General features: G+C 43.7%; 1 protein-coding gene across 1 annotated transcript; it reads right to left on the bottom strand.

Annotated features, from left to right (window-relative positions):
• Positions 1-2,353: 2,353 nt before the first annotated feature.
• Positions 2,354-19,829, bottom strand: NLRP4 (NLR family pyrin domain containing 4). Its single transcript, XM_045849501.1, has 9 exons — positions 19,550-19,829; positions 15,645-17,211; positions 14,526-14,687; positions 13,050-13,217; positions 11,208-11,375; positions 9,657-9,827; positions 6,504-6,674; positions 5,215-5,385; positions 2,354-2,444 (listed from the first exon to the last, which is right to left on the bottom strand). The coding sequence occupies exons 1-9, from the start codon at positions 19,827-19,829 to the stop codon at positions 2,354-2,356; spliced, it is 2,949 nt and encodes a 982-aa protein (XP_045705457.1).
• Positions 19,830-25,760: the final 5,931 nt, after the last annotated feature.

The following is a 25,760-nucleotide window of genomic DNA, read 5'->3' as shown; positions in this document are numbered from 1 at the left end:
AAGTCACTGCCTTCTTGTGGGAGGTTCCTAGAGCACAACCTCCAGGAGCTCCCCCACGTATCACTCAGGTGTCCCTGTTTGTGGGACAGATGGGCTGCCACCTCTGTTTTTCCACAGAGTGTCATAGGCAGCATATTACAACCCAGTTGCTAAGATCCTAATCTAATGCTGTATTTGGCCCCAAGAGCTGATGTTGACTTTTAAGTATTTTTTGTGTTTCTTAGTGTAATGTTTTGTAATTCTTGGGTGTGTTACAAAGATTCAGTAAACCAAAGGATATAGACACAGTCTGAGGAAACTTGAGGCTTCATTTCTTGTGGATTGAGAAGTGGTAATAGATGCCATCAAAATTCCATAATTATCGTACTGTGATTAAATAAACCAGACAGACCTCCAGAATGATTCTTAATATGCAGACACACCCAAATGTGGCTTTTGTTTCTACCTTTGAGGCATCTGTGGCTCTGTGCCATCTAAAATATATTTTGCCTACCTGAAAATACCAAGCAGTGTGGATCCCACACAGAATGCAAGGTGAACTCTATGATGCCATGCGTGGAATTGTACATGAGGAATAGGAGTTTATTATATTGTAATTTTTATCTCCCTTACCTAAACCAAGATTCTTTCTTGTACTCTTGACTCATATGCCAAAGCTATTAAGAGTCGTCTTTGGGCACAGTTGGATATTTATACATTTTGCATTTCATAGCTTATAAAACATCCTCATGGTGTCTCCATCTTCATCAAAGCCCCCCATAGGTAGAGACATCCCTACTTTCCTGATTTAAACACACATACTGAGAGAAAATGCTTTGCAGCAGATTAGAAAGAGAGCACATCAAATAACTGGCCTTTGAACGCACGTCTTTGGTCTTAAGAGCCAACATGCCTTACAAGAGCCTGTGACATCTTCTGACACATCAGGTGCTGTCATCCTTCTGCCCACCCAAGTGCCCTCATTAATAAACATAAGCGAAAGCCATAGTTGTTGAAATGAATATTTTATTCCTTCCTTCTTCTGCACATCCGTTGTCGTTTGTAAGTGCAAGGCCGAAGAGCAAGTGGGGACAGGTATATGAGCTAATTTAGAATGAGCCTTGGCAGGTGTGTTCAGTAGTTGAGTGCTGGCCTGCAAATCAAAGAGTTGCCGGTTTGATTCCCAGTCAGGGCACATGCCTGGGTTTAGGGCCAGGTCCCCAGTAGGGGGTGCACAAGAGGCAACTTCACATTGTGTTTCTTTCCTTTTCTCCCTCCCTTCTCACTAAAAAAATCGTGTCGAAGTAGACTTTAAAAAAAATAAAAGGTTTAGATGCCTTAATTGCTATGTCACTGGTCGAGCTCACTTTAGGTTACTAGTTATTAAAATAGGATTGGTAAACCCTGCTTTTGTGAACCCCAAATCCAAGACTGTCCCCAAATGTCTTCATTTCTTTTAAAAAAATAACAGATGTATTTCCCTTTAAAAAATTTACTGAATTTATTGGGGGTGATGCTAATTTTATCTAATAAAATAAGTTTCAAGTGTACAATACTATATTACATCATCTGTACATTGTATTGTGTGTTCACCTGCTGATTCACAAATTCTCGATTGCTATTTTCCTTTGGTTCGCAGGCTGGCACTCAATCCACTGACCCACACCAGCCAGAGCCACCTGATTTTACTGCCAGTTATGAGAACAGCATAGGGAAGTGTCAATAATATTGTATTAACTCAGTAGGGTGTCAGGTGGGCACTAGACCTTATGGGGGAATCCTTCCACAAATTATAGAAATGTCTCACCACTGTGCTGTATACCTAAACTAATTATATGTCAACGGTCATTGAAAAAATAAAAAATTACTTGACAAAATAAAACTGTCATGAGGCAAAGAGCCGGTGCTGACCCACTGGTAAAATGCACAGAAAAAACAGCAATCAGGACAGGCCTGCATTTCCAAAGCTCTGAGCCATTGGGGAGAAGGGACCTCCGCTCCTGAATCCACAGGTGTGCTCTGGGCATCCACCAGTAACAAGTCCTGCTTCAAGATTTTACAACATGTTTTAAGATACAAAACTTTATTGAGGGTTTAAAGTGTCCTTGGGAGACAAGAGGGGACATTTATCTGGAAGGTCTCTCTGGCTTGCCCAAACCCACCAGCTAATAAAAACCACATAAATGCACCATCAATAAAACATGTCTAAATGGGGTGCTAAAAAAGGCAGGGTCAGTAATGCATCGTTCCTGGGCACAGAGTAGGTACGAGTTGGGGCTCCAACACATATCCCTCAAAGCTGCTCTTGCGTCGGAAAGTCCAGCTTGCTTGCAAGCCGATTTCCGTCCGTGTGTCCGGTCCTGGGTCTGTCTTGTCACTCATCTATGATTTCCAAGGAGAAATTTCTCTGTTCCTCCTCTATCAGAAGTTTCTGAGTTTCCTCATCAAATTCAGCTTTCCTCAGCCTGGAAAATATAAAAGGGGCTGGATTTAATTCATACCTCTTTTTTCCTTTCTCTTCTCTGTACTGCATCTTTCTTCCTCCTTTCTTCCCTGGGCATGCTCAGGAGGACCCAGTGTGGCCTCCAAGACAGAAGACATGTCGGTGTGTGGATGAACGTGGGACCCTTGGAGAGATCTCTCTCTCTGTCACACACACACACACACACACACGCATGCACACACACGCTTCTGGTTGATAGTGTCATGCGTCTCTGCGGTATAAATGCTCCAACCAGGGTCAACATCCAGCTGCCAACTGGTGTCACCAAACATTGGGAGAAGCTATTCACCCTGGGTCCTTCTGACTGGGAGGGGATGTCTTAAATGTGTTTCAGGACTGAACCAATGTCCTGTGTGATGGGAAGTCCCTTCTCCACCTCAACATGAGGTTTCAGACAGGAGGTCAGGGGAAGCTCAGGAGCAAGACTGAACTATTTATTTTTAGAAACATAAAATGGTAATTCTATTTAAAAATATTTTTTAGAGGAAGGAGGAGGGAGAGAGGGAGAGAGGGAGGGAGGGAGGGAGGGGGAGAGAGAGAGAGAGAGAGAGAGAGAGAGAGAGAGAGAGAGAGAGAGGTATTAATCAGTTGCCTTCCTTAGCTGCCCTGACTGGTAATTGAACCTGAAACCTAGGTATGTGCCCTGACCAGGGATCACACCTGCAACCTTCTCATGTACCAGATGATGCTCCAACCAACTGAGCCACCAAAGCAGGGCTACTAATAATTCTATTTTTAGAAAGATAAAATAGTTTCTAGTCTCTGAATGCCTGGTCCTGGCCCTCTGCTGAGGGTTTGGCAGCCATATCTCATGAAAATCTCCCATCAGCTTTATGAGCTGCTGTTTTGACTGGATTTGTGATGAAGACACAGAGGTCACTCAAGCCACTAGAATTTTGTGCTGTAGAGGCTGCCTCATGAACAGCGTTCTATCATTGCTTTGAACTGCGCAGGAGGGCTTAGGATTGTTGTGTTCTGGCTGTTCTGTGGGTACCAGTGTCTCTTTTCTCTGTTTACTTGCCACGATCCCCAAGCACGTTCATCTTACTGTTAAAGTGAAGCACCTGCCTTCATTCTGTGGTTCTCGTTAACATAGCTGGTGAGACGGTCCACAGTGTGGGAGGGCACAGAGGTGAAGCGAGCTCACTGATTGGTGTCGTCATTTTATCGTATTGACTAACTTATATTTTCATCATGACCATGTCAAATAACTCTCCCTACTGTGCAGGAAGGAGACAGGTCATCAGACAGGACAGATGCCCTGCCCGAGGCCCCAGGACGAAACACATGAGAGGTGTTGTTCCTACTCTGACCTCCAGGGTGCAGAAACTAAACAGACCCCTCACCCCCGCCCCACACCTTCCCATAACCTCCTGCGTCGGCTGCATGGGCCCTGACGCTCTGTGTTCTGAAGCTTGGGGTGAGATCGTGCCAGGCAGCTGAGCTTTCTAGACGTTGATTTACAAGGGTGGACTGTAAAGAAATGGACCCATGTCTTCACAAGACGGACAAGAATGGAACTGTTCTTCTCAGTGCTGGAGCTGCACCAGTTTTAGCCCAGTGTCTTGCAGCTCCCTTTTCCTGAAAGGAGTGATCTGTTTAACTACCTGTGACTCCACTAATTTCATTCAAGTTTTAGAAATGTAGGAGAAAATGAGCCCTGGCTGGTGTGGCTCAGTGGACTGAGCGCCCGCCTGCAGATCAAGGGGTTGTTGGTTCAGTTCCCAGTCAGGGCAACATACCTGGGTTGTGGACCAGGTCCCCAGTAGGGGATGTGGGAGAGGAAACCACATATTAATGTTTCTCTCCTCTTTCTCCCTCCCTTTCCCTCCCTCTAAAAAGAAATAAAATCTTAAAAAAAAAAAGAAATATAAGAAAAAATGAGAAAAGTAGATGCTATGGATTCATTATATCATCATCTAGTAAAATAATACTCATTGGAGAAAATTCTAGGAATAATCTGTATTACTATTATATGTGTAATTAGAGGCTTAATTATAAAGTTATATTTACAAATATATTTGATGATATCATATGTTTATAAGTATAGGCTTAAATATATAAGTATATAATTATATACATTTTGTGTGTTATATATTACTTTTAGATAATTATTTTATTAGATTTTATTGTTTATAATTATATGTAACTATAATTATAGTTATGTAACTATAATTATAATTACATAATATAGCTACATATAATTAGAATTTGTTAAACTAAAATTTTAATATGTAATGTTTTAATATAGATAAAACATTTAATGTAATTATACTTTATGCTTAAAACCACATATTTAAATGATTATAATTTATGTATGCAAATATATATAATTATAATCGCACTATGATTATATGTCCTATCATTACTATAATTATAATTTATACTACATCATATTATAATTTGCACGATTATTGTAATTTGTATTATCACAGTACCCGTGCCAAATTATACTATAATTTGTATTATCATAGTCCCACTGCCACCATTTATTGGGTACTCCCTGGTCACCGGTCACTGTGCTCCATGAGGGGCTTAAGTCTCACTCCTGCAACACCCCTGAGACTGGGAGGAGCATCCTTCACCCCTGAAGTGCAGTGAGACCAGACTGCAGAGGCTCCTCAGTGGGCCCTCCCTCCCTCCCTCAGCCCCAGGCCCATCCCCAGCAGCAGCAGCAACACAGAGCAACGCAGGTCCCCACCCCTCGCCCCCGCCCCCCCCCCTCCGCTTACCCCAGCCACTGCAGCCCGCACCAGGGATGTCTCAGGGCCTGACACAGCACTAGCACCCCTTCGTGGCCCAAGGCATTTCCGGACAGGGTGAGTTTTCTCAGAGTGCTGCAGTTGATGAGCACAGAGGCAAGGTCCTTGCAGCAGGCGCTGGTCAGGTTGCATGTTCCCAGCCTGCAACAGAGAAACGCTGGGTGAAAACGGGCCCCTCCTCAGGGCAGGAGGAGGCCTGTAGGGGGCGCTCGACCCAGGGCCACCCCCTCACCTCAGCGTACAGCCTCTGACAGCCCAGGGCTGGTGACATCGGCTTACTGCTCTGGGGCCTATGGTACAAGTTGCCACCCTCTTCCTTTCCTCTCTGAACCCAGGCCCATGGCAATGGGACTCTGCAGCTGGCCCCACTTGGGGCGGAGGTCTGCTCGCTGCCCCTGTGTCTGGGCTGGCCTCAGCCTTGTTTTGGTCAATACAACTCAGTGGAGGCAAGGTGATGTGAGTCAGTGGAGGCAAGGAGCTGATACCTTGCATATTTCTTACTCTTTTGAATCTGAGACATTGCGTGCTTGTAAAATGTCACAGGTTGAAGCCCTAGACCCCAGCTCCTCAAAACATGGCTGCATTTGCAGGTAGGGTCTCCGCAGAGGGAATTAAGTTAAAAGGAGGTCATTAGGGCTGGTGCTAGTCCAGCAGGACTGGTGTCCTTGTGAGAACAGGGAATGAGGACACAGGCACCCACAGAGGATGACCATGTGAGGACACAGGGGGGCGGGGGGAGACGGCCATCTACATACCACAGAGAGAGGCCTCAGGAGGAACCAGCCTCCAGAACCATGAGAGGATACATTTCTATAAATTAAGTTACCCAGATTGTGCTACTTTGCCATGGCAGCTGGAGCACACTCATCTGAATGGCATGTCTGTCAATAGGGCCAGTCTCACGAGGCCCACAGGAGACACGTGGGTCAGTCCTTCCTTCTGTTCTCAATTCACAGCCAACCAACCTCCAGACCTGACAGTGAGGCCCACCTTGGTCAACCGACCAGTCACCAGGGCCACTCCCGATTCCTGATCGTGCCAGTTCAAGGGCAGCTATGCCTGCCCCAGACAGCGAGCAGAGCCAGCCAGCCATCCTTGGAGCTCATGAACAGCAGCCTATGTTTTAGAGTAATTACTCCACGATGGCTAACTGCTGTGTTCCCCGATGGGGTTTCCATTTTTCTTTCTCTTACTGCCCATCAATTCCCCATCTTTGGTCTCCCACAAAGATATAGCCATGACGTTGAAGAGGTACCCACCCAAGCATCTGTAAGTGACAGGTGGAATGAACCAGACCTTTGGACAGCAGCCTTACACCATCGTCTCCTATATCGTTGTGACTGATTTGCAGGTTTCTCAGGTTTGGGTTTCTGACGAGGACGAAAGCAAGGTCCCGACAGCCCTCGGGGGTTATGAAACAGTTTACCAAACTGCAAGAGAACAATAGCGATGACACTTGATAGGGTTACTATGGGTTTTTGTTGTTGTTGTTTTGTTTTGTTTTAGAGAGAGAGAGGAAGGGAGAGAGAAACATCGATCAGTTGTCTCCCATGTGCGCCTGGCTGGGGACTGAACCTGTAATCTAGGCGTGCACCCTGACCAGGATTTGAACCTGCAATCCTTTTGGTGTACAGATGACGTTCCAACCAACAGAGCTGCCTGGCCAGGGCTTTTCTTTTCTTTTGAGTAGATATTTTATCATTCTTTCGTCTCTCCTCTGATGATTGAGAGTTAGCAACAATTTGGTTTTTTTTTCCTAAATTTCATAATAGAAGTATTTATAGCTGTACTTAATCTCCCAACATCTCAAATTAATCAACCCTTTTACCTTCTTTCTGGATTTTATGACATTAGTGTACATTTATATTACTGCTGCTGTGCTCTAAAATTTTTTTTTTCCTTTAAGTCCCAAAAACATTATCCCAGGGTGGGGGGGGAGTAGGTTTACAGCTGTTCATATGCAAAGTAATACAATAATTAAAAGTAATGACACAGAATAAACTGTGTTTCAGGTACTCACAACTGTAAACCTCCTTTTGCCCCGCCCTGTGTTTTTGTAAGTAGCCCCTATTTGTTTAGATTTTTTTCTACAGGTTTCCCACTTTCTTTGCTCTAGAATCCTCTCCATCTGGAATCACTTAACTTCTGTCTGAGGGAAGCTTAGTTATTTTTTAAAATTGTTTTGTCCTCATGTGTGATTCTCTCTGTGGGTTGTAAGATTCCAGGTTGACCACGTCTTCCCAGCATGTTGATGTTCTCATTGCACTGCCTTTTTTCATCGGCATTGACAGCTGATCTCCTTCTGTCCCTCATCCACACGTTCTGGCTGCTCTCAGCCCTCACCCCATCACAGATGGAAAATCATTATCTTTATGTTTGGTGTTCTCCATGACTTATCCTACCAGGGGCAATAAGGAAGCTTGAACCTGGAGACTGGAGTCTTTCATCAGTTATACTAAACTTCTAGCCATTACTTCTTCAGATATTTTTTCTTCCTAGGATTCCCATTAAGTGTGCCAGAACTTCTCTATGTACATCTTTTTTTCCCCTCTTCATGCTGCATCTGCATAATTGTGATCTATCTTCTATTTTACTAATTTTCCCTCTAATTATGTCTAGTCTATTATTCAACCCATTTTACTAATTTTCCCTTTAATTGCATCAAGTCTACTGTTCAAACCATCTATTAGGGTTTTGATATTAGTTCTATTGATAATTTCTAGGTGTTCCACTGTATTTGTTTTCTCAATTTGCCGGTTTTATTTCATTTTATGACTTCCTTTTCCCTAAGGTGTTTAAACTTATTCTTTTCTTTTAAATAAAGGAAGTATAATGGTTTTATAGCTAATAAGCCTAGTTACTACTGTTTCTGAAGTTTGGTAGGTGTATCTGTTTCGTTCTTGCTCATAGTGTCATTTTTCCTTGTGTTTTAGGTTATTTTTAAGTATGTGTGGTATGTGACTATGAATGATTGTTTTAGGAATCAGTTGATAGCAAAGATTATGCTATTCTATTATCTACCTCCAAGGGAAATGTGTACTTGTTTTTTTCCCGGTTGTCTAGTTTAATATTTTTAAATATAAATGTATTTTTATATTGCCCTGGCTGGTGTGGCTCAGTGGATTGAGCACAGGCCTGTGAACAAAAGGGTTCCTGGTTTGATTCCCATTCAGGGCACATGCCTGGGTTGTGGGCTAAGTCCCCAGTGGGGGTGCATGAGAGACAACCACATATTGATGTTTTTCTCCCTCTCTTTCTCCCACCCTTCCCCTTTGTCTAAAAATAAAGAATTAAAATCTTTAAAAATATATTTTAATATATAAATTATATGTTACAAAATATATATAAACATACTTTAAATAAACATACAACTCTAGGATTTAGGGACAACCTCAAGTAGTCTGCATTTAGTCTACACAGACTAGTTCTGCATCAGCTTCTGGATATTTCTAATGTTTAAAAAATATTATCAGATATTTTTAGTATCTTGCAGTTCAAGGATTGAGCCAGATAGCCCTAACCCACCATTATGAAATCAAGAATGAATCTGACTCTTTTCTCACCTTATTTAGCTCACTCTCCAAGCAAGGGATACAACATTCTAAACTCTCAGATTTCTTGAGAGGTTCAGAAAAACAATTCTGCCTACTCCCACAAGTCTGTTGATTTCTCAGGGAGGGGCATTTGAGGATGAAATGCTATGCCAATGGGTCACTCCAGAACACCAACACCCACCACAGCTTACCCAAATATTTCTCAATTTTATAACACGAAATGAAGTCTTTTCATTCCCTGCTTTCCCATTTCCCTCTTAACTGCCCTTACTACTTCCTCAAGTATTCCTGTTTTTATCCATGTTCATTCTCACATATATTATTAGGTTTCCCATCCCCATGTTTAACCTTTCTACCTGAAATTTCAGCTTTTTCCCTTGATGAAACTTATACATATTATAGAATACATGGCAAATATCTAATCATAAAACTGTCCCTTTGCCCCGGCCAGGTGGCTAAGTTGGTTGAAGCATCATCCCATGCACCAAAAGGTTGAGGGTTCAATCCTGATGTTTCTGTTTCACCTCTCCCTTTCTCTCTCACTCATATCAATGGACATATGCTTGGGTAAGGATTAAAAAAAAAAAGCCCCTCAGCCCCAGTTGCAATTTCGCTCCCTCTTTTAGCTTTTATGTAGAGCCCAATAAAGGACCCCTTACCACACATTAAATCTGTGACTGGAGTCAAGAGACAGGTATGTTCACCTGAACATCTCCAGAATCTGAATGAAGTCGTTTTTAACTACCACCTTCTTGGTCATCGATACTATGGCCTTCCTCGATTCCAGGTGCCCTCCTCAGGAACCCCAGCCCCAGAGAAGGCGGCTTGGTCTTCCAAGTAAACCTCCAAGACACTTACCATAGTGACTTCAGGGAGCAGCCAGGATCTGTCAAGGCCTCACACAAGAGGTTCAAATTTTCGTATGTCAGGATGTTTGTGCTGATATCTAGATGGAGCAGGGTCTTGTTAAGCAGAAGAACCTCAGGCAGGCACCCCCAGCAATGTTCATTGATGTAGCAGCAAGTTAACCTGTGGGGACAAGCATTCGTGAGAAAAGGAGGAGAATGCCATGTCAGGGGGCGTGGTTTCACTCCATATTATGGAGACTATTCCTATAATCTTTTTTTTATCCTCACCCGAGGACATGTTAGAGATAGGGTAAGGGAGGGTGAGAAACATTGATGTGTGAGAGAAACAGCAATCTGCCTCTTGTACACAGCCTGACCTGAGATCAAACCCACCACCCAGGCACATACCCTGACTGCGAACTGAACCTGTGGATCTCGGTTGACAGGACAATGCTCCAACCAACTGAGTCACACCAGTGAGGGCTTCCTATAATCTTATACACATGAAATCCTCAAGGGAGGCCATGAATTTCTGCCATATCTGAAAATACCTCCCCTTTTTTCCTTCTTACGTATATGATAGAGAGATTAAAACAGAGAGCTGACCAAGTAATGGAGAAGGAAGAACAGAGCACAACTAATTCACAAGGAGAAGTTGGAAAGTGTTGGTTCTAATTTTACATCTGAGTCTGTCCTGGGCCAAAACCACTGCTTTGCCATGAACGAGTTGCGTGCATTGAATTACCTTACATGTAAAATCCATAACTTTTTCAGTTCTGTTCTTCTGTAATTTCTTTTTTTATTTTTCTATTACAGTTGACATGCAATATTATATTAGGATCAGATATATAACACAAGGATTAGACATTTATATAACTTAGGGAGAGATGCCCCCATGAATCTAGTACCCACCTGATGCCATGTATAGTTATTACAATATTATTGACTACATTCCCTATGCTGGACTTTATATCTGTTTTGTAACTACCAATTTGTATTTATTTATTTTTTTAAATTGCCACCTGAGGATATATTTATGGAGTTTAGAGAGAGAAGGGAAGTGGGTGGAGGGGAGAGAAAGAAAGAGACCTGTGCCCTGACCAGGAATCAAACCCACAATCTTTTGGTGCATGGGACGGCACTCGAATCAACTGAGTCACCCGGCCAGGGCAACTTGTATTTCTTAATCCCTTCATCTTTTCGCCCAGCCTGCCAAACGCCTCTCCCATCTGGTAACCATCTGTTTGTTCTGTGTCTATGAGTCTGTTTCTGTTCTGCTTGTTTGTTTACCTTGTTCTTTAGATTCCACATATCAGTGAAATCACTTGGCATTTGTCTTTCTCCATTTGACTCATTTCACTTAGCACAATATTATACCAGTTTGTGGCTTTCAAAAGGGTGCATGTTTACTTTGGGAAAATTGTCAGGTCTAGCTAAGTATAGAGCCGAGGTTGCAAGCTAGTGAGGTCGTCATCAATGGACAGATTTTGGTCAATGGGTTTGAGTTCAAACTCGAGGCCTCCACGGCTCTCCACAGTGGACCTTCCCAATGGTCACTTACACCAAGGCATAAAGGTAACAGGTCGGGTGGCGCAGGGCTTCACACAACAGGGACATCCCTGTGTCCAGGTAGTTGCAGGATAGGTTAAGGACCTTCAGCTTCGTGTTCTCCTGCAGGACGTCTCTGAAACCTTCACAGTCATCAGGTAAGAGGCCACAGTTGGTCAGCCTGTGGGAAAGAGAAAACATCCCCTTCATCAGATTCTATGTCCCTGATTAATGCCTCTTGCTAATCCTGTAAGAGTCAGGAAACCCACGTTTGCATTGCTCGAGACCCTCCCTGAGCCCCATCCATCCTTCTCTAGACTTCAGGCATGTATGCTCTAAGTCATTGTCTGTACACGGCTTCAACTTCCCCAGTGGAAAGCCCGAGGGGCACCATGTGATCCACAAGGCTCCTGCCTCTTCCTAAACCCATGTGTGCTGGTGACACTCACTGTGGTGATTTGCTTGACCTGTATCAGGTGTGATTCTTCAAGGTGTTCACTCATGTTTGCTGTTCCCCACACTCCCCCCCAGCTTGGGGTGTTTGTACTTGTTCACCCTGAATGGCCATGAAATGGACACACCTGTGTTACCAGGACTCAGGTCCAAGAATAGATCCTGTCCGTCACCTCCCCTCATGATCCTCACCTCTAACATCATAGACCTGCCTGACTTTGAACTTCATGTAAATGAAATCCTGTGATATATTTACTCTTAAGTTTGGCTCATTTCCACCACTGGGGGTCTGAGATTCATTCAAATTGTGGCTAGATGTGGATGGACCTGAAGAGCTTTATGCTCAGTGAAATAAGCTCATCAGAGAAAGACAAGTACCATATGATCTCACTTACATGTGGAATTTAATGAGCAAAATGAATTAACAAGCAAAATAGACATAGACTTATAGAGAGCAGGCTGACAGCTGTAGAGAGTGGAGCTGATGAGAGGATGGAGGAAAGGAGCAAAAAACAAAGAAAAAAGAAAAAACTCACAGACATGGACAATAGTGCGGTGACTGCAGTGGGGAGGGGAGTGAGGGTAGATGGAGGAGGGCACAGTGGGGATAAATGGTGATGAACAGCAACTTGACTTGGGGTGGTGAACACAAAATACAGTGTAGAGATGATGTGTTGTAGAATCATGCACCAGAAACCTGTATGATTTTGTTAACCAGTGTCAGCCCAATACATTCAATTAAAAGAGAAAAAAACAAACTGTTGTGCCCTGGCTGGTGTAGCTCAGTGGACTGAGTGCCGGCTTGAGAACCAAAGCGTTGCTGGTTCAATCCCAGTCAGGACATGTGCCTGGGTTGCGGGACAGGTCCCCAGTAGGGGGTGTGCGAGAGGGAACCACACACTGATGTTTCTCTCCCTCTCTTTCTCCTTCCCTTCCCCTCTCTCTAAAAATAAATAAAATCTTAACACACCCCTCCCCCAAATTGTTGCTATAATTGCAGATCATTCGTTCTTAGGAAGAGAGTCTATAACCACGGGTCTTTGCTCTAACTTACTGCTAGTAGGTATTTCCATCTTTCAGGTAATATGACTACTCATCATGAATGTTTTAGGACTTGTCCTTCAGTAAAGTTATTCACGCAGCTCTGTTGGGTGTATACCCCAAATGGCATTTTGAGGTTATAGGGAATGCCAGAACCCACGAAAGCTGGATAGAGGCAAATCGTTTTCCAAAAGGGTTGTATTGATTTAGAAATGTTAATTCCTGTCTTCGACTCTCAGGTTCACAAGAGGTTGAGGTTGCATGTGAAGCATAGAAAAGAGGATGAAAGTAGACAGATTAAAAAAAAATGCACGGTCCCTTCTGAAATCAAATGAGTGAGGCAGAGAGCTGGGAAACTTACAGTAAATCCTCTAGGTTGCACGCTGGGTTGTTCAAAGCTTGACAGAGCAGCATCACGTCATCACGGGAGAGACTTGTGCCACTGAGGTTCAGGTATTTTAAATCTGGGCTGTGAGTGAGCACCTCGAAGAAAAGCCAGCCGTCACCAGGGAAGGAAACACCATTTATCCTGCAAAAATGAAGAAAATTTTGGGTAGGTTTCATTCAACAAAACCTGAGTAGATGCATCTGTGTCTTTGATTTCCACCCTGTGACCTGTAATACTCTCCAGGGTGACAAACTCCCAAGTTTAAGTGAATTAACACAAAGTTTATTTTTCTCATATAATGGTTCAAATAAAGGTGCTACTGACTTTTTTGGGTGGGAGGGGAAATGTTCCTTTAAATCATAGTTCTCTACCTTGACTAACATTGAGATCGAGTGGGGATATTTTGATAAATTGATTTAGGGGCCTGACCTAGGCATGAAGATTTTTTTTTTTTTAGAGAGAGAAAGGAAGGGAGGGAGAAAGAGAGGGAGAGAAACATCGATATGTGGGAGTGAAATGCCAATCGGTTGCACATACCTCTAACTGGGGACGCAGCCTTAACCCCAGGCATGTGCCCTAACAGAACCAAACCAGTGACCTTTTGGCTCACAGTCTGGCCACACCAGCCAGACTTTTTAAATAGGTCTTTGTGGTCCTCAGTTGGTTCATCCCAATAGGCCAAGGGTGCAGGTTCAATCCCTGGTCAGGGCACATACAAGAATCAACCAATGAATGCATCAATAAGTGGAACAACAAATCACTGTTTCTCTCACTCTCTCTCTTTCTCTCTCTCTCTAAAAAAAAAATCAACAAATAAAAAATTTTAAAAATAAAATAAGTAAAAAGTACTTGCATGATTTTAACATGCAGTCAATATCAAGAAGTCCTGCCCTGGCTGGGTGGCTCAGTTGGGTGGAGTACCATCCCATGCACCAAAAGGTTGTGGGTTCAATTCCTAGTCAGGGCATGTACCTAGGTTGTAGGTTCGATTCCCGGTCAGGCCACATGTGGGAGGCAACCAACTGATGTTTCTCTCTCACATTAATGTCTCTCTCTCTCTCTCCCCCCCCCCAACCCTCTAAAAATCAATAAAAATCATAATCTTGGGTGAGAATTAAAAAAAAACAAACTATCCAAGGTCAGGACCATAACTCGAAGCCCCATTTATTTCTTGGGATTTGGTACAAAGCCAGACAACCAACTGGTCCTCGTATATTGGTTGATGTGATGTCCCTGAAGCATTTTAGGAAGCAGCAGGTACAGTGGCCACCAGCAGAAGCTCTGTGATTGATCAGCTCTGAGTCCAGAGCACAGCTTTGCCTTCTGTGAGCTTTGTGGCCTTGAGAATCTCACTGTATCCTGGTGAGTACGGAAAAGGTAGGTTGGATTCTCTCCATTTGCTCCTTTGTCCCCACCACCAGCTTGGGTCCAGCAGGACCTCCAACTCACGAAAGTTTTTGAAGGTGACACCAGGGATGCCTCAGCTGACTGCTCAGAGTTATAAAGGTTGACTCCTGGAAGTTACTGTGAATTACTTGAAGCTCCCTGAGGTTCTCGTTTGTAGTGAGCACGGAGCAGATGTGAGACCAAGAGGTTAAGTGGTTAGTTGACCTGCAAGGAAGGAAAATGTGAATGTTTGCCATGGATGAACAGTCAACCAAGTCATTCCTAACCTATAAGCATCAAATGTTGTCTTCCTGAACACAGGACATTTGACTGTGTTCAGATCAGACCCACCCCCGGTCATCTTGTATTCATGATTCTCAACCAGAGGCAACATTGTCCCTTCACCCAGGGGACACTGGGCAATGTCTGGGGACACTTTTGGTTGCTACCACTTGGGGAGAGGTACTCCTGGCATGTAGTGGGTAGAAACCAGGGATGCTTCTAAACATACTAGAATGCACAGAAAGCCACCCCCCCCATCTTGCCAACAATTATCCACCCCAAGTGTCAAAAATAAGTGCCAGGTCAGGAGCTTTGCCTTCTCTTTGGGCAGTTTTATAGAGAAAGCTTAGGCATCTCTCGAGCAGAACACATATGCCCAAACTGAACCTCCATCGCTTCCTCACTTGGGCAGCTTCCAAGACCTCTGCCTCAGTGTCCTCACCCGTAACATAATAGAGTAAGAGAATCTCTTTCATATGATATTTGTGAATATTAAAGTGAATTAAAATGCATTAGATTTTTCAGAATGCATACGAAAACCTAGCTTTTGGCTGGGAGGTCAAGAAAGTTGGAGTGTGGTCCTAGGGAAATGATACAGATATCAATTTAAGTACCTGTCAGCAAATATTAGAGCATAGGAAGCACACTGCCTACGGATCCTCATATTCATCTTCACAGTGCCTCACAAGGTGGTAGTTTGCATTGTTGCAATGAGGCAAGTTCAACGAAGAAAGAAGACCTCCCAAACAAGATCACATATTCCACAAGGAGTCCAACCAGGGTAGGAGCTGAGGTCCCAACCCAGGTCCCTCTATTGAAAAACTTGACTAGTGAAACCCACCCGGGAATAGGGACAGATGTGGAAAAGGCAATAGAAAGGAAATCATTGAAGGGACTCACATGGAAGGGTCTGCGCCCTCTTGTACCAAGACATTTTGGGTGGAAACACTAAGTTTCTTCAAGGCAGAACAGTGTTTTAAGCAGTAGGCAACAGGCGCCAAGTCCAACTTGTCATGAATACAAAGATGCATGTTTTGGGAGAGGTTCACTGCCCACCCTGCAAACGTTTCATTCTCCATCTCATACAGGCAGTAACAGAACGCCACGAAATCTACCTGTCTCCGGAGGTGTTCACTCTCACTTATGCTCTGTAAGTGCTGCAGAAGCGTCTGCTGGACCTCCTGCCGGCGCAGGTGGGAGCCGAAAAATGCCTCCAGCTTCTGTTGTTCTTTTTCACTTAAAAGGCCAAACAAGAAACACCCCAGAAAAACCCAATGGATCTTGGTTTTACTTAAAAAGGTAGATACCAGTGTCTCCATACTTTCCACAGCTGGGTTTGGATGGTCGGTGTGACTCTTCACGAAGTAGAACAGGGCGGCACAGAACTCCTGGATGCACAGATGGATGAAAGAGTATGAGTCCTCAGTGTCCCAGTGCCTGTGAAGAGCCTTGGCGTCCAGCAGTGCAGGGATGTCAGAATCAATTAGCCCATTTCTCCTGAGATCCTCTCTGCTGAATACAAACGTGTCGGTCCACATGCCCTCGGCAGCCAGGGAGCATAAGCCCATCAGGCGGCCTTGGCTTTGCCTGTCTAGACGACTAGCCCCCTTGGGTGTGAACAGGTTTAAGACAAAAGAAGAATAAAGGGAGGTGGTCCGTCGGAACGCCACAGCCAAATCTTGCCCTTTTTCCATCTCCCGCTTCATACAAGTGCCCACGGCCCAGCAAAGAGTGGGGATTTCACACATGGAAAAGAGGTGTTCGTTCTCTCTTAAGAGGCTGAAGGCTTTGATGCCTCTAGTCCTGTCTTGGAATAAGCAACAGAAATACAGCCTTTTCTCCGTCTCACCTAACCCCGTGAATATTTTGATCTCAGGGCACTCCAACCTGTCCTCAATGCTCTGTGGGTACTTGGGTACAGCAGCAATGAGCAGTGAGGACTCGGGGAGCATTTTCTTTCTCAGCAAGCTGCTCAGGACCACGCGGATGGGCCGCTGCTCCATACAGTCGCTGCACAGATCTGTGTCGGGTTCGTTCAGGTCGTATCTCAGTTCTTCGAAGCCATCGATGATGAACAAGAGTCTCTCTGGGTCAGACGTGATCTCTGCTACTGGGGAGAGGGAGTTGGACCAGTCTCTACAAATCAGTGCAGCCAAGCTGGTCTCCGTCATCTGCTTCACTTCCCGACAGCTGAAGTAGAAGATGTAGGAGAACTTCTGGTAGACAGTGCCCTCTGCCCAGGACAACATCAGCTTCGTCAGGACCGTTGTCTTCCCGACCCCCTGGAGTCCTCTAAGGACCACCGTCCGTCTCCCAGTTTCCTTGGGGGCAAAAAGACGCTCCATATATTCGTATTCTTTTAGGGTGAGTTTCTTGTCAAAGTGATCATAAATCCTGGTGACAGAGTCTCTGAACCACATTTTGGTGAATTTCTCCTTGATGTGAGCGCGATATATCTTTGTGTATCCTGAGTCGGTAAGCCCAAGAAAACAAAACACAACACAACACGTTTGAGTTAAAATACTCATGCAAACAATGGCTTTGTCCCTGCCCCTTCTCAACGTGTTTGCTTGGGGACCTGCCAACTGTGGCCCACAGGCCAAAGCTGGTTAACAGTCTGTTTTGTAAATAAAATTTCATTGGGACCCAGTGATACTCTTTGCTTACACATTGTCTACAGCTGCTTTGCCCCTACAATGGCAAAGATGAGCAGCTATGATGGAGATATGGCTCATGATGTCTAAGCTATGAACTCCATGGCTCCCTACATCCGACAAACCCTGCTCTAGACACACACACACACACACACACGTGCGCGAGGCTGTTCCTTGTTGCTACTATACAACAAACACTAGAGAATCACTTCTAACCATGGACAGAAGACTAGCTCAATTATTTATGGAATATGACATAGGTAGTAAAAGTATGTAATGATTTCTGTATTAAAAAAAAAAAGCCCTAGCTGGTGTGGCTCAGTGGATTGAGTGCCAGCCTGCAAATCAAAGGGTCGCTGGTTCGATTCCCAATCAGGGCACATGGCTGGGTTGCAGGCTAGGTTCCCAGTAGGGGGTGCACTAGAGGCAACCACACATTGACGTTTCTCTTCCTCTCTTTCTCCCTCACTTCTCCTTTGTCCAAAATAAATAGAGTATAAAAAAAAACAACCAACAACAACAGGAAAAAAACCCAAGACAGTTTCTCTACTGTGCACCCATTTATGTCTGCAGGAATTTAGACAGAGATAGCGGTTTTCTGGGTATGGAATTTATCTGAAGGACACGACACAGGGAAATTAGGTGTCATAGATATGATAGAAGGCCCCTTAATTGACAATTGGCTAAAAAATGTGGCACCTATATACAATGGAATACTACTCAGCCATAAAAAAAGAATGAAATCTTACCATTTGTGGTAACATGGATGGACATAGGGTGCTATGCTCCATGAAATAAGTCAGAAAAAGACAAATACCCTATAGCTTCATTTATATGTGGACTCCCCCTCCAAAAAAGCCCACAAATGAACAAACAAATCAAAAACCGACTCATAGAAACAAAGAACAGATAGATGGTTCCAGACGAGTGGGGGTAGGAAGGAAGAGTAAAAAAGCTGAAGCAGAATCTAGTCAATAATAGTGTGATAACTTGACATGGTAGAAGAAAAGTTCCGGTGAGGTATATAAATGTTGAGTCACTGTATTGTACACCTGAAACAACTGTCATATTGCATGCGACTATACTTGACTTAAAAAGTCAACATAAGGTCCTAACTGTCATAGTAAAATGGTATATATTCCAATATTTTAATGCTCCTCTGGGGCTACTGTGAGAATATAATGAAGCAGCTGAGAACCTGCATTATTTGTGAATATAGTATCTGCAAATGCAGATGGTTGTCACGGCGACTCAGAGATGGTGACAACTGTTGCTACTGGGTCTTCTATGTTGTAAGATGGCCAACAACCCTTGGTAAAGTTTTGAACAAGAGACAATCTTCCCTCAAAAAAATTGGCCCTTAAGACTGTATTGCTGTAGGTCATTGCTTCTCTGACATGATGTTTGCTTGTTAAATATTAAATATTAAAATATATACATATATGACAATTATTTAGAAATCTTACTAAATAAACACTGGCACTCTGTGACCTCTGAATACATACAGTTAACACCAGTTAATCTCAGTTCAAGGAGCCATCTACAAAAGATGTCAATTGTTATCTTTGCTGAACCACCAAGTCCATTGTTCCTGTGATACAACTTCACCTTAGAGCCTTGGCCAGGTGGCTCAGATGGTTGGAGCATTGTCCTGTGCACCGAAAAGTTGTGGGTTTGATCCCTGGTTGGGGCATGTATGAGAGTCAACCAAATTGATCTTTTCTTCCCTCCCTCCCTCCCTCCCTCCCTCTTTCTTTCTTTCTCTCTCTCTTTCTCTCTTTCTTTCTCTCTCTCTCCCTCTTTCACTTCCTCCCTCTCTCTCTAAAATCAATAAAAACATATCCTCAGGCAAGGATTAAAGTAGTAATAGTAATAATAATAATTAAAACTTCACTTTAGCGTTTCTGACTTGGATGCAAGGACAAATGATTGGCAGCCTAGACATGCAATCCAGACTAAGACATGGTCTCCACCCACATTCACCACATGGAACCACTGCCTTCTATCTACAGGGATAACCCTGTCCCACAGTGCACTCTCACCCTGCTGTGAAGATGGAGAAGATAGATGGAGACCATTTATCAAACTTGAGACATAATCCTAAGGATAAGAAGCCCTGTCCCCACCCGCTGATCCCAGATCCCCCCTCACCAGTAATCTCCTTCTTGGCCTTTTGGCAGAGATCCATTCTATTGATCTTCTGAAAGATGAAGAAGGTCACGTCCCAGGCTTGTTCTTCCCCATAATGTTTGGCCAGTAGGTTTGCCAGGTCTTCTCGAGTCCCTTTCTTCACGTCGGCCCAGGGCATTTGCTGGAGTCCAAGTTGCAAGGGCGTTTCCTTGAGGAGCTCCTTAAATTTCCTGAACTCGTCCTTTCTGAGCTCCCCCAGGTACCACATGAGGCCAAACTCAGAAAAGAATGATGAGGCCATCGTGACCAGGTCAGAGATGATGGTCTCCACAGAGAGAATGGCCAGGAACAAAGAATAAATGAAACCTGGGTAAAATTCAGAGAAGAACCACATTATGTGAAAATCCATTGATTGAGGTAACTCAATACCTTGTTAGTTTTGAGGGGGTGGTGACAAGGGCAGGAAGTTTTTTAGACCAGACTCATCTGTTCTCACCTTCTCATTGAACAAGGATACCTGAAATAAAGTTCCAGATGAATGAAAAATAATCCCCCTCAAAATTCCTGCTAACCCCAGTTCTGCTGATGGCTGGTGGAGCCATACAATGAAAGTATCTGAGTGGATATAGTATAGAATTGTATGCCTGAAACCTATATAATTTTATTAACCAATATCACCCTAATAAATTCAATAAAAAATAAACAAACTTTTAGCCCTGGCTGGTGTGGCTCAGTGGATTGAACACCAGACTGCGAAGCAAAGGCTCACTGTTTTGATTCCTAGTCAGGGCCCATGCCTGGGTTGCAGGCCAGGTCTGCTCTGGTTGGGAGGCACATGAGAGGCAACCACACATTACTGTTTCTCTCCCTCTTTCTCTCTCCCTTCCCCTCTCTCTAGAAATAAATAAAATTAAACAAATAAATTAAAAAAATAAATTTTTAAATGGGGGGTGACTAGTCTAGTAGTTTCTTTAGGCTGTATCAAAACCAAGTGGCTTAAAACAACAGAAATGTAATGTTTTGTGGTACTAGAGGCTTGAAGTCCACAGATGAAGGTGTCCCTGAACGCTGAGTCTTTGCCTGCTGCTTTCCAGTTTCTGGTGGTTTGCTGGCACTTCTTGGCTTGGAGCTGAATAACTCCCATCATTACCCCTATCCCCACACAACATTTTCCTGTGTCTCTGCCTTCAAGTGGCTTTCTTCTTGTAAGGACACCAGTCATCCTGAATTAGGGCAACCTCCTACTCCAGCAGCCCCTCATTTGACCTAATTAAATCAACAACAACCTTATTTCCAAACAAGGTCACATTCTGAGGTACGGCGAGTTTTAGGCCTTTCATGTGTGTACGGTTTTTAACGGGGACACATTTCAACTCATAATTAACTATAAAGACCAACTCATTGATGGGGGAGAGCTATTCTCTCTGTATATATTTATGTGATAGTCTAAATAAGTGTTACAAAACTAAGCAAAGTTTTCATCGATCACCCCTGAGAATTAGTTATCGAAGAGCTTTCTGTCTGAAGTCTGACAACAAGCTTAAGCTAGCCAAAGGGGTTAAACTTAATGTTCTTGGGGTGATGTCTCTGGACCTCATCTCTGTGTTTTCTTGTTGGTCTCAAGAGGTAGGACTCTAAAAAAATACTCATCCCTAAGCTCCAAGTTCTCCCATCCTCCTGATTCCTTTTGTGCATTAATGTCTTCCTGTGTGTTCAAGACACCCAACCCTTTGAGCTGATATGGAATTTACAAGCATACACAGTTCATCTGGTCTACCAGTTTAGAGTAGAAAAACCAGCTAAGTGGAGTAGGAGCAGCCTTTCTGGGCTAGCATTGGATGGGAGAGAGAGGGAAAGAGAGAGAGGAAAAAAGAGTGAGAAACATCGATTTGTTGTTCCACTTATTTATGCATTCATTAATTAATTCTTGTGTGTGCCCTGACCAGAACTAAACTCGCATGCAACCTTGACCTATCAGGTGGACACTCTAACCTGGCCTGAGCTACCTGGCCAGGGTACAGTCCATAGTACTGCACTAGAGCGTCTTGAGGCCCACAGGGCGAACACCAACATGGCAGTAATCTTTTAACTGAAATGTAACCTGTTAAAAAGTCACATTTCAGGGCCATGATGAAGGACACCAGGACACCTCTCTGGGCGGTCAAGAAAGGAGGCAGGACAAAGGGGAGAAAACGAAGACGGAGTGACAAACGAAATATTAACAGATGAAAGAGAGACCAAGGGGCAGGATCTGCTGACTCACCACTCCAAGTCTTCCTGGTGGGTCCTTAATGAGTGGCGGCTGGAACTGGGAAGAAATAGGCTTCGAGGACACCTGATTGGCCAATGAATTACTCCCCTCCCATTGGCTCAAGGGTGCTCTTGAAGACCAGGCCCAAGGATCTGTGAAACAAATTCCTCTCTCTTTGTTTTTTAAAAAAGAAGTTCCCCCCCTTGGGTGTGGTCCAGCTCTTTGGCCCTGGAGCCCTACCAGGGTAGGTATTTCAGATGGAGTTTCCGATTTTGGATTTTCCCAGGGCTTCCGTCTGCGAGAAAGTTCCTCCCGGCTCACCAAACTGGCTGACTTAGGAAGTGGTACGGACTCTCTTCTTTGTCTAAGTGATTATCGAAAGGATAAAGGCAGCCCCATTTGCCTAGCAGGCGTGGGACCTTGTTAAACGTGATTGCCATTTTACTCTCCCCAGCTCAAGAACTGGAGATTACGGGAAAGCAAGAACAGAACTAACCTCTCCCTGTAGCCACAGGCGGAAGATAACAGCGGAAGAAACTACAGCCTGCGGTTACGCCACACAATAGCACCACCTCCACCCTTTTTAAATCCAATCATAGTCCAATACAAACCCAAAGCCCCACTCCTCACAGCTGGTATGTCTCTCCCCACCACACCCCTCCCCTTTCTTGGTGAGTGAATAGAAACTTGATTCCCTGCACTTTCTTCTCTTTGTGAATTCTTTCACAGCCCACATCACGACCAGCCTAACAATTACGAAATTCGTATAAGCGATGGACTCCCTCTGACATCCGAAATGATGTTGTGCTGTGAACATTTTTCTGTCGCTCAGGAGAGGAACCTAGGGACTGCAGGCCGATGTCATTGGGAGTATGTATAGCATCAGGGCTCACGTGTTTCTGGGTGGTTTTCACTCTGCCCTGGGACTCCCCACTTGCCGCACTCATCTCTGAACGTCTGTGAGAACTGCATGGTGCCAGAAACGATCCTCATCTTATTATACATTTGCTCTCTCTTTACAGGAATTCTGTGAATTAAAGACTATTATTCTTGATCACCTGAACTACACACTCTTGGGATGTCCTTTTTGCCATTTATGTTGGTTCTCTGGATGTAATTGGGTTTTGATTGTTGTTGAGTCTTTCTTTGGTGAGTCCTTCCCTCCTGCTGGTTGACTGAGGGTCACTCTGCCCACCATGTCTCCTGTGCTGTTGTGCCAGGCAGATAGGTTGTGCCAAGGCTGATTATTCTGGCTGTAAGGTTATAAGGCTTCTCTCTCACTATTGCTAGTTGTTTGTTCCACGTGGTTTCTCCACAATTGAGTTGTGATTCCAGATTGGCCCTGGGAAGAGGTTAAGTGTGATTTCCACTCACTCCTCTGCCATCCTCCTTCTACCAAGAGTCTTCTCATAACATAGACAACATAATGGAAAACTTAAGGAATAACCACAGTCAGAACACGCTATCTCTGCTGCAGAACCTAGATGAAGAAATAGTTGCTGGCCCTGGCTGGGTGGCTCAGTTGGGTGGAGTGTCATTCCATACACCAAAAGGTTGCAGGTTTGATCCCCGACTGGGGCACATATGGGATGCAGCTGATGGATGTTTCTCTCTCATGTTGATCTCTCCCTCTCAAATTAATAAACATGTCCTCGGGTGAGGATTAAAGAAATAGCCACTGTAGAGCAGAGTCAAATATATGGTGATGGAAAAAGACTGGACTCTGAGTGGTGGACACACAGTGCAATATACAGAGGATGTATTATAGAACTGTACCCGTGAAACCTACATAATCTTATTAATCAATGTCACCTCAATAAGTTTAATTTTAAAAAGAAATAGACATTCTAAGGGTTTTTTTTTTTGTAGGCGCTGCCTCCCAGTCCCAGCTGCATGCCCTCTCCACCCTCCATATTTGCCAAATGAAGTGAATTTTGTGTTAATTATTCCCCATGACTTCCTCCCCCCACTGCCCGCCACTGATAAACGTTCTCCTAAGAGATGTGTTTAGTTCTCCCGGGTTTTGAATTAGAGAGAAGAGATCCTTCTAAGACTTGTTTCTTTTGCTTACTGTTGTGTTCTTCAGACTGTGCCAATGTGAAGTGTGTTTGTGTGAACCATTCACTTATTTCTTCCTGCCTTACAGGATGTAAATGTATGAATATATCACCATTTACCCATTTCACCACTGGCTGGTTTTGTTTCTCAGTTTCTCCTAAGGTGAACAACACTGTTTTGAATATCCTCGTACCTGTCTCCTTATTTCCATGCGCCTGAATATTGAATTTCTAAGAAGTGAAATTTCTGGATCATAGAGGGTTCAGAGGTTACTTACACCTATAATTATAGAAATACAGATCATTTTTATATTCATCAAAGCTGCCATTTTAAACTTGAGAACATTTATTCTTTTCCAGCTTTATTGAGATATAATTGGTATACAGGGGTGGGCAAAACTAGATTTACAGTTGTGAGGACATGAAACACATAGCTTATTCTTGTATTATTAATTAACTATTTATTAATGAAATGTATTACAACTGTAAACCTATTTTTACCCATCCCTGTGTAACAATGTATAAGTTTAAGGTGTCCAAACTGTTGATTTGATATATTTACATACTGCAGTATGATTACCACCATAGCATAGGTGGATACCTCCATCACATCACACAATTACCACTTAAGATCCAAAAGAGCCCTGACCAGTGTGGCTCAGTTTGTTCAGCATCATTCTGCAAATCGAAAAGTCAATGGTTCGATTCCTGGTAAGGGCACATGCCTGTGTTGCAGGTTCAGTCCCCAGGTGGGGTGCACATGAGAGGCAACTGATCAATGTTTCTTTCTCACATTGATGTTTCTCTCCTTCCCGCTACCCCTCCCCTTCCCTCTCTCCAAAATTAAATTAATTAAATCTTTAAAAATATCTGAAAGAGTTCTTTTTTAATTTAAAATATGTTTGTAAAGATTTTATTTATTTATTTTTAGAGAGAAGGGGAGGGAGGAAGAAAGAGAGGGAGAGAAACATCAATGTGTGGTTGCCTCTAGTGCACCCCCTACTGGGGAACTGGCCTGCAATCCAGGCATGTGCCCTGACTGGGAATTGAACCGGTGACCCTTTGGTTTGCAGGCTGGCACTCAATCCACTGAGATAACATTCAAATAAACTGCAGCCTCATGTTACAACGCCCCCAACAGCCCAGAGGCCACACAACAGCACCCCTCCACCACTTTTAATCCAGTAATAGTCCAGTAAAAACCTAAAGCCCCTGCACTTCACTGCAAGGGTTCTTAATTTGAAAACAAAAAGAACTACTCTCTTAGCAACTTTTGAGTATACAATACAATGTTAATCCTAACGGGGTTTTTTACATCAATTTGAGAGGAAATATAGTTTGCATAGATACAGCAAATCATCTCAAATTATAACTCTGCTTCTTTCTTTCGAATCCATTGTCTTGTCCTGCCGCCTTGGCTATACTCAGAGAACTACACTGAGGTAGGATTGGCAACAGAGGGCATGACTGTCTTGTGTCTTATCTTAAAGGATATTCTTTCATCACTTTTTCATTACTTAGGTTTTGGTTGTTTTTTGTTGGTTTGTACATTTGGGTGCTTTAAGGAAATTCCTGGGTTTTTTTTACTAGTTTACAAAGATACATCTAAGAGCAGTGGGCATGAAGCAGGATGCTGGTAGGTGAGAACAAGTGGCCAGGCATGTGTAAAGGTGCCAAGTGAGTGTAATTGGGTAGCCTTCTGGGAACCCCTGGGTTTGGGACTAGGAGTCCCTCCATGACACCTGTCATCCGTGTGATGCTTGTGTCTTCTCATTGTATTCACTCTAAATCTTATGTCATCCCCATATTTTTAAAAATCTATTGATTTTAGATAGAGAAAGAGAGGAAAAGGGGGAGGGGAGAGAGAGAGAAACATTGATTTGTTGTTGCATTCATTTGTTGATTCTTACATGTGCCCTGACCG

This window comes from Phyllostomus hastatus, unplaced genomic scaffold, assembly GCF_019186645.2.
Source record: "Phyllostomus hastatus isolate PE091 unplaced genomic scaffold, TTU_PhHast_1.1 phas_contig_133, whole genome shotgun sequence".
NCBI lineage: Eukaryota > Metazoa > Chordata > Mammalia > Chiroptera > Phyllostomidae > Phyllostomus > Phyllostomus hastatus.
This window is presented reverse-complemented; position numbering and strand designations above follow the sequence as displayed.

Coding starts and splice junctions, on each gene's coding strand:
- NLRP4 (XM_045849501.1), bottom strand. CDS start 19,829: ATGGCCTCATCATTCTTTTCTGAGTTTGGCCTCATGTGGTACCTGGGG. Junction 11,376..13,049: donor TGCAACCTAGAGGATTTACT/GTAAGTTTCCCA, acceptor TCTTTCCCACAG/GCTGACCAACTGTGGCCTCT. Junction 9,828..11,207: donor TGTTACCTTTATGCCTTGGT/GTAAGTGACCAT, acceptor TTGTCCCCACAG/GTTAACTTGCTGCTACATCA.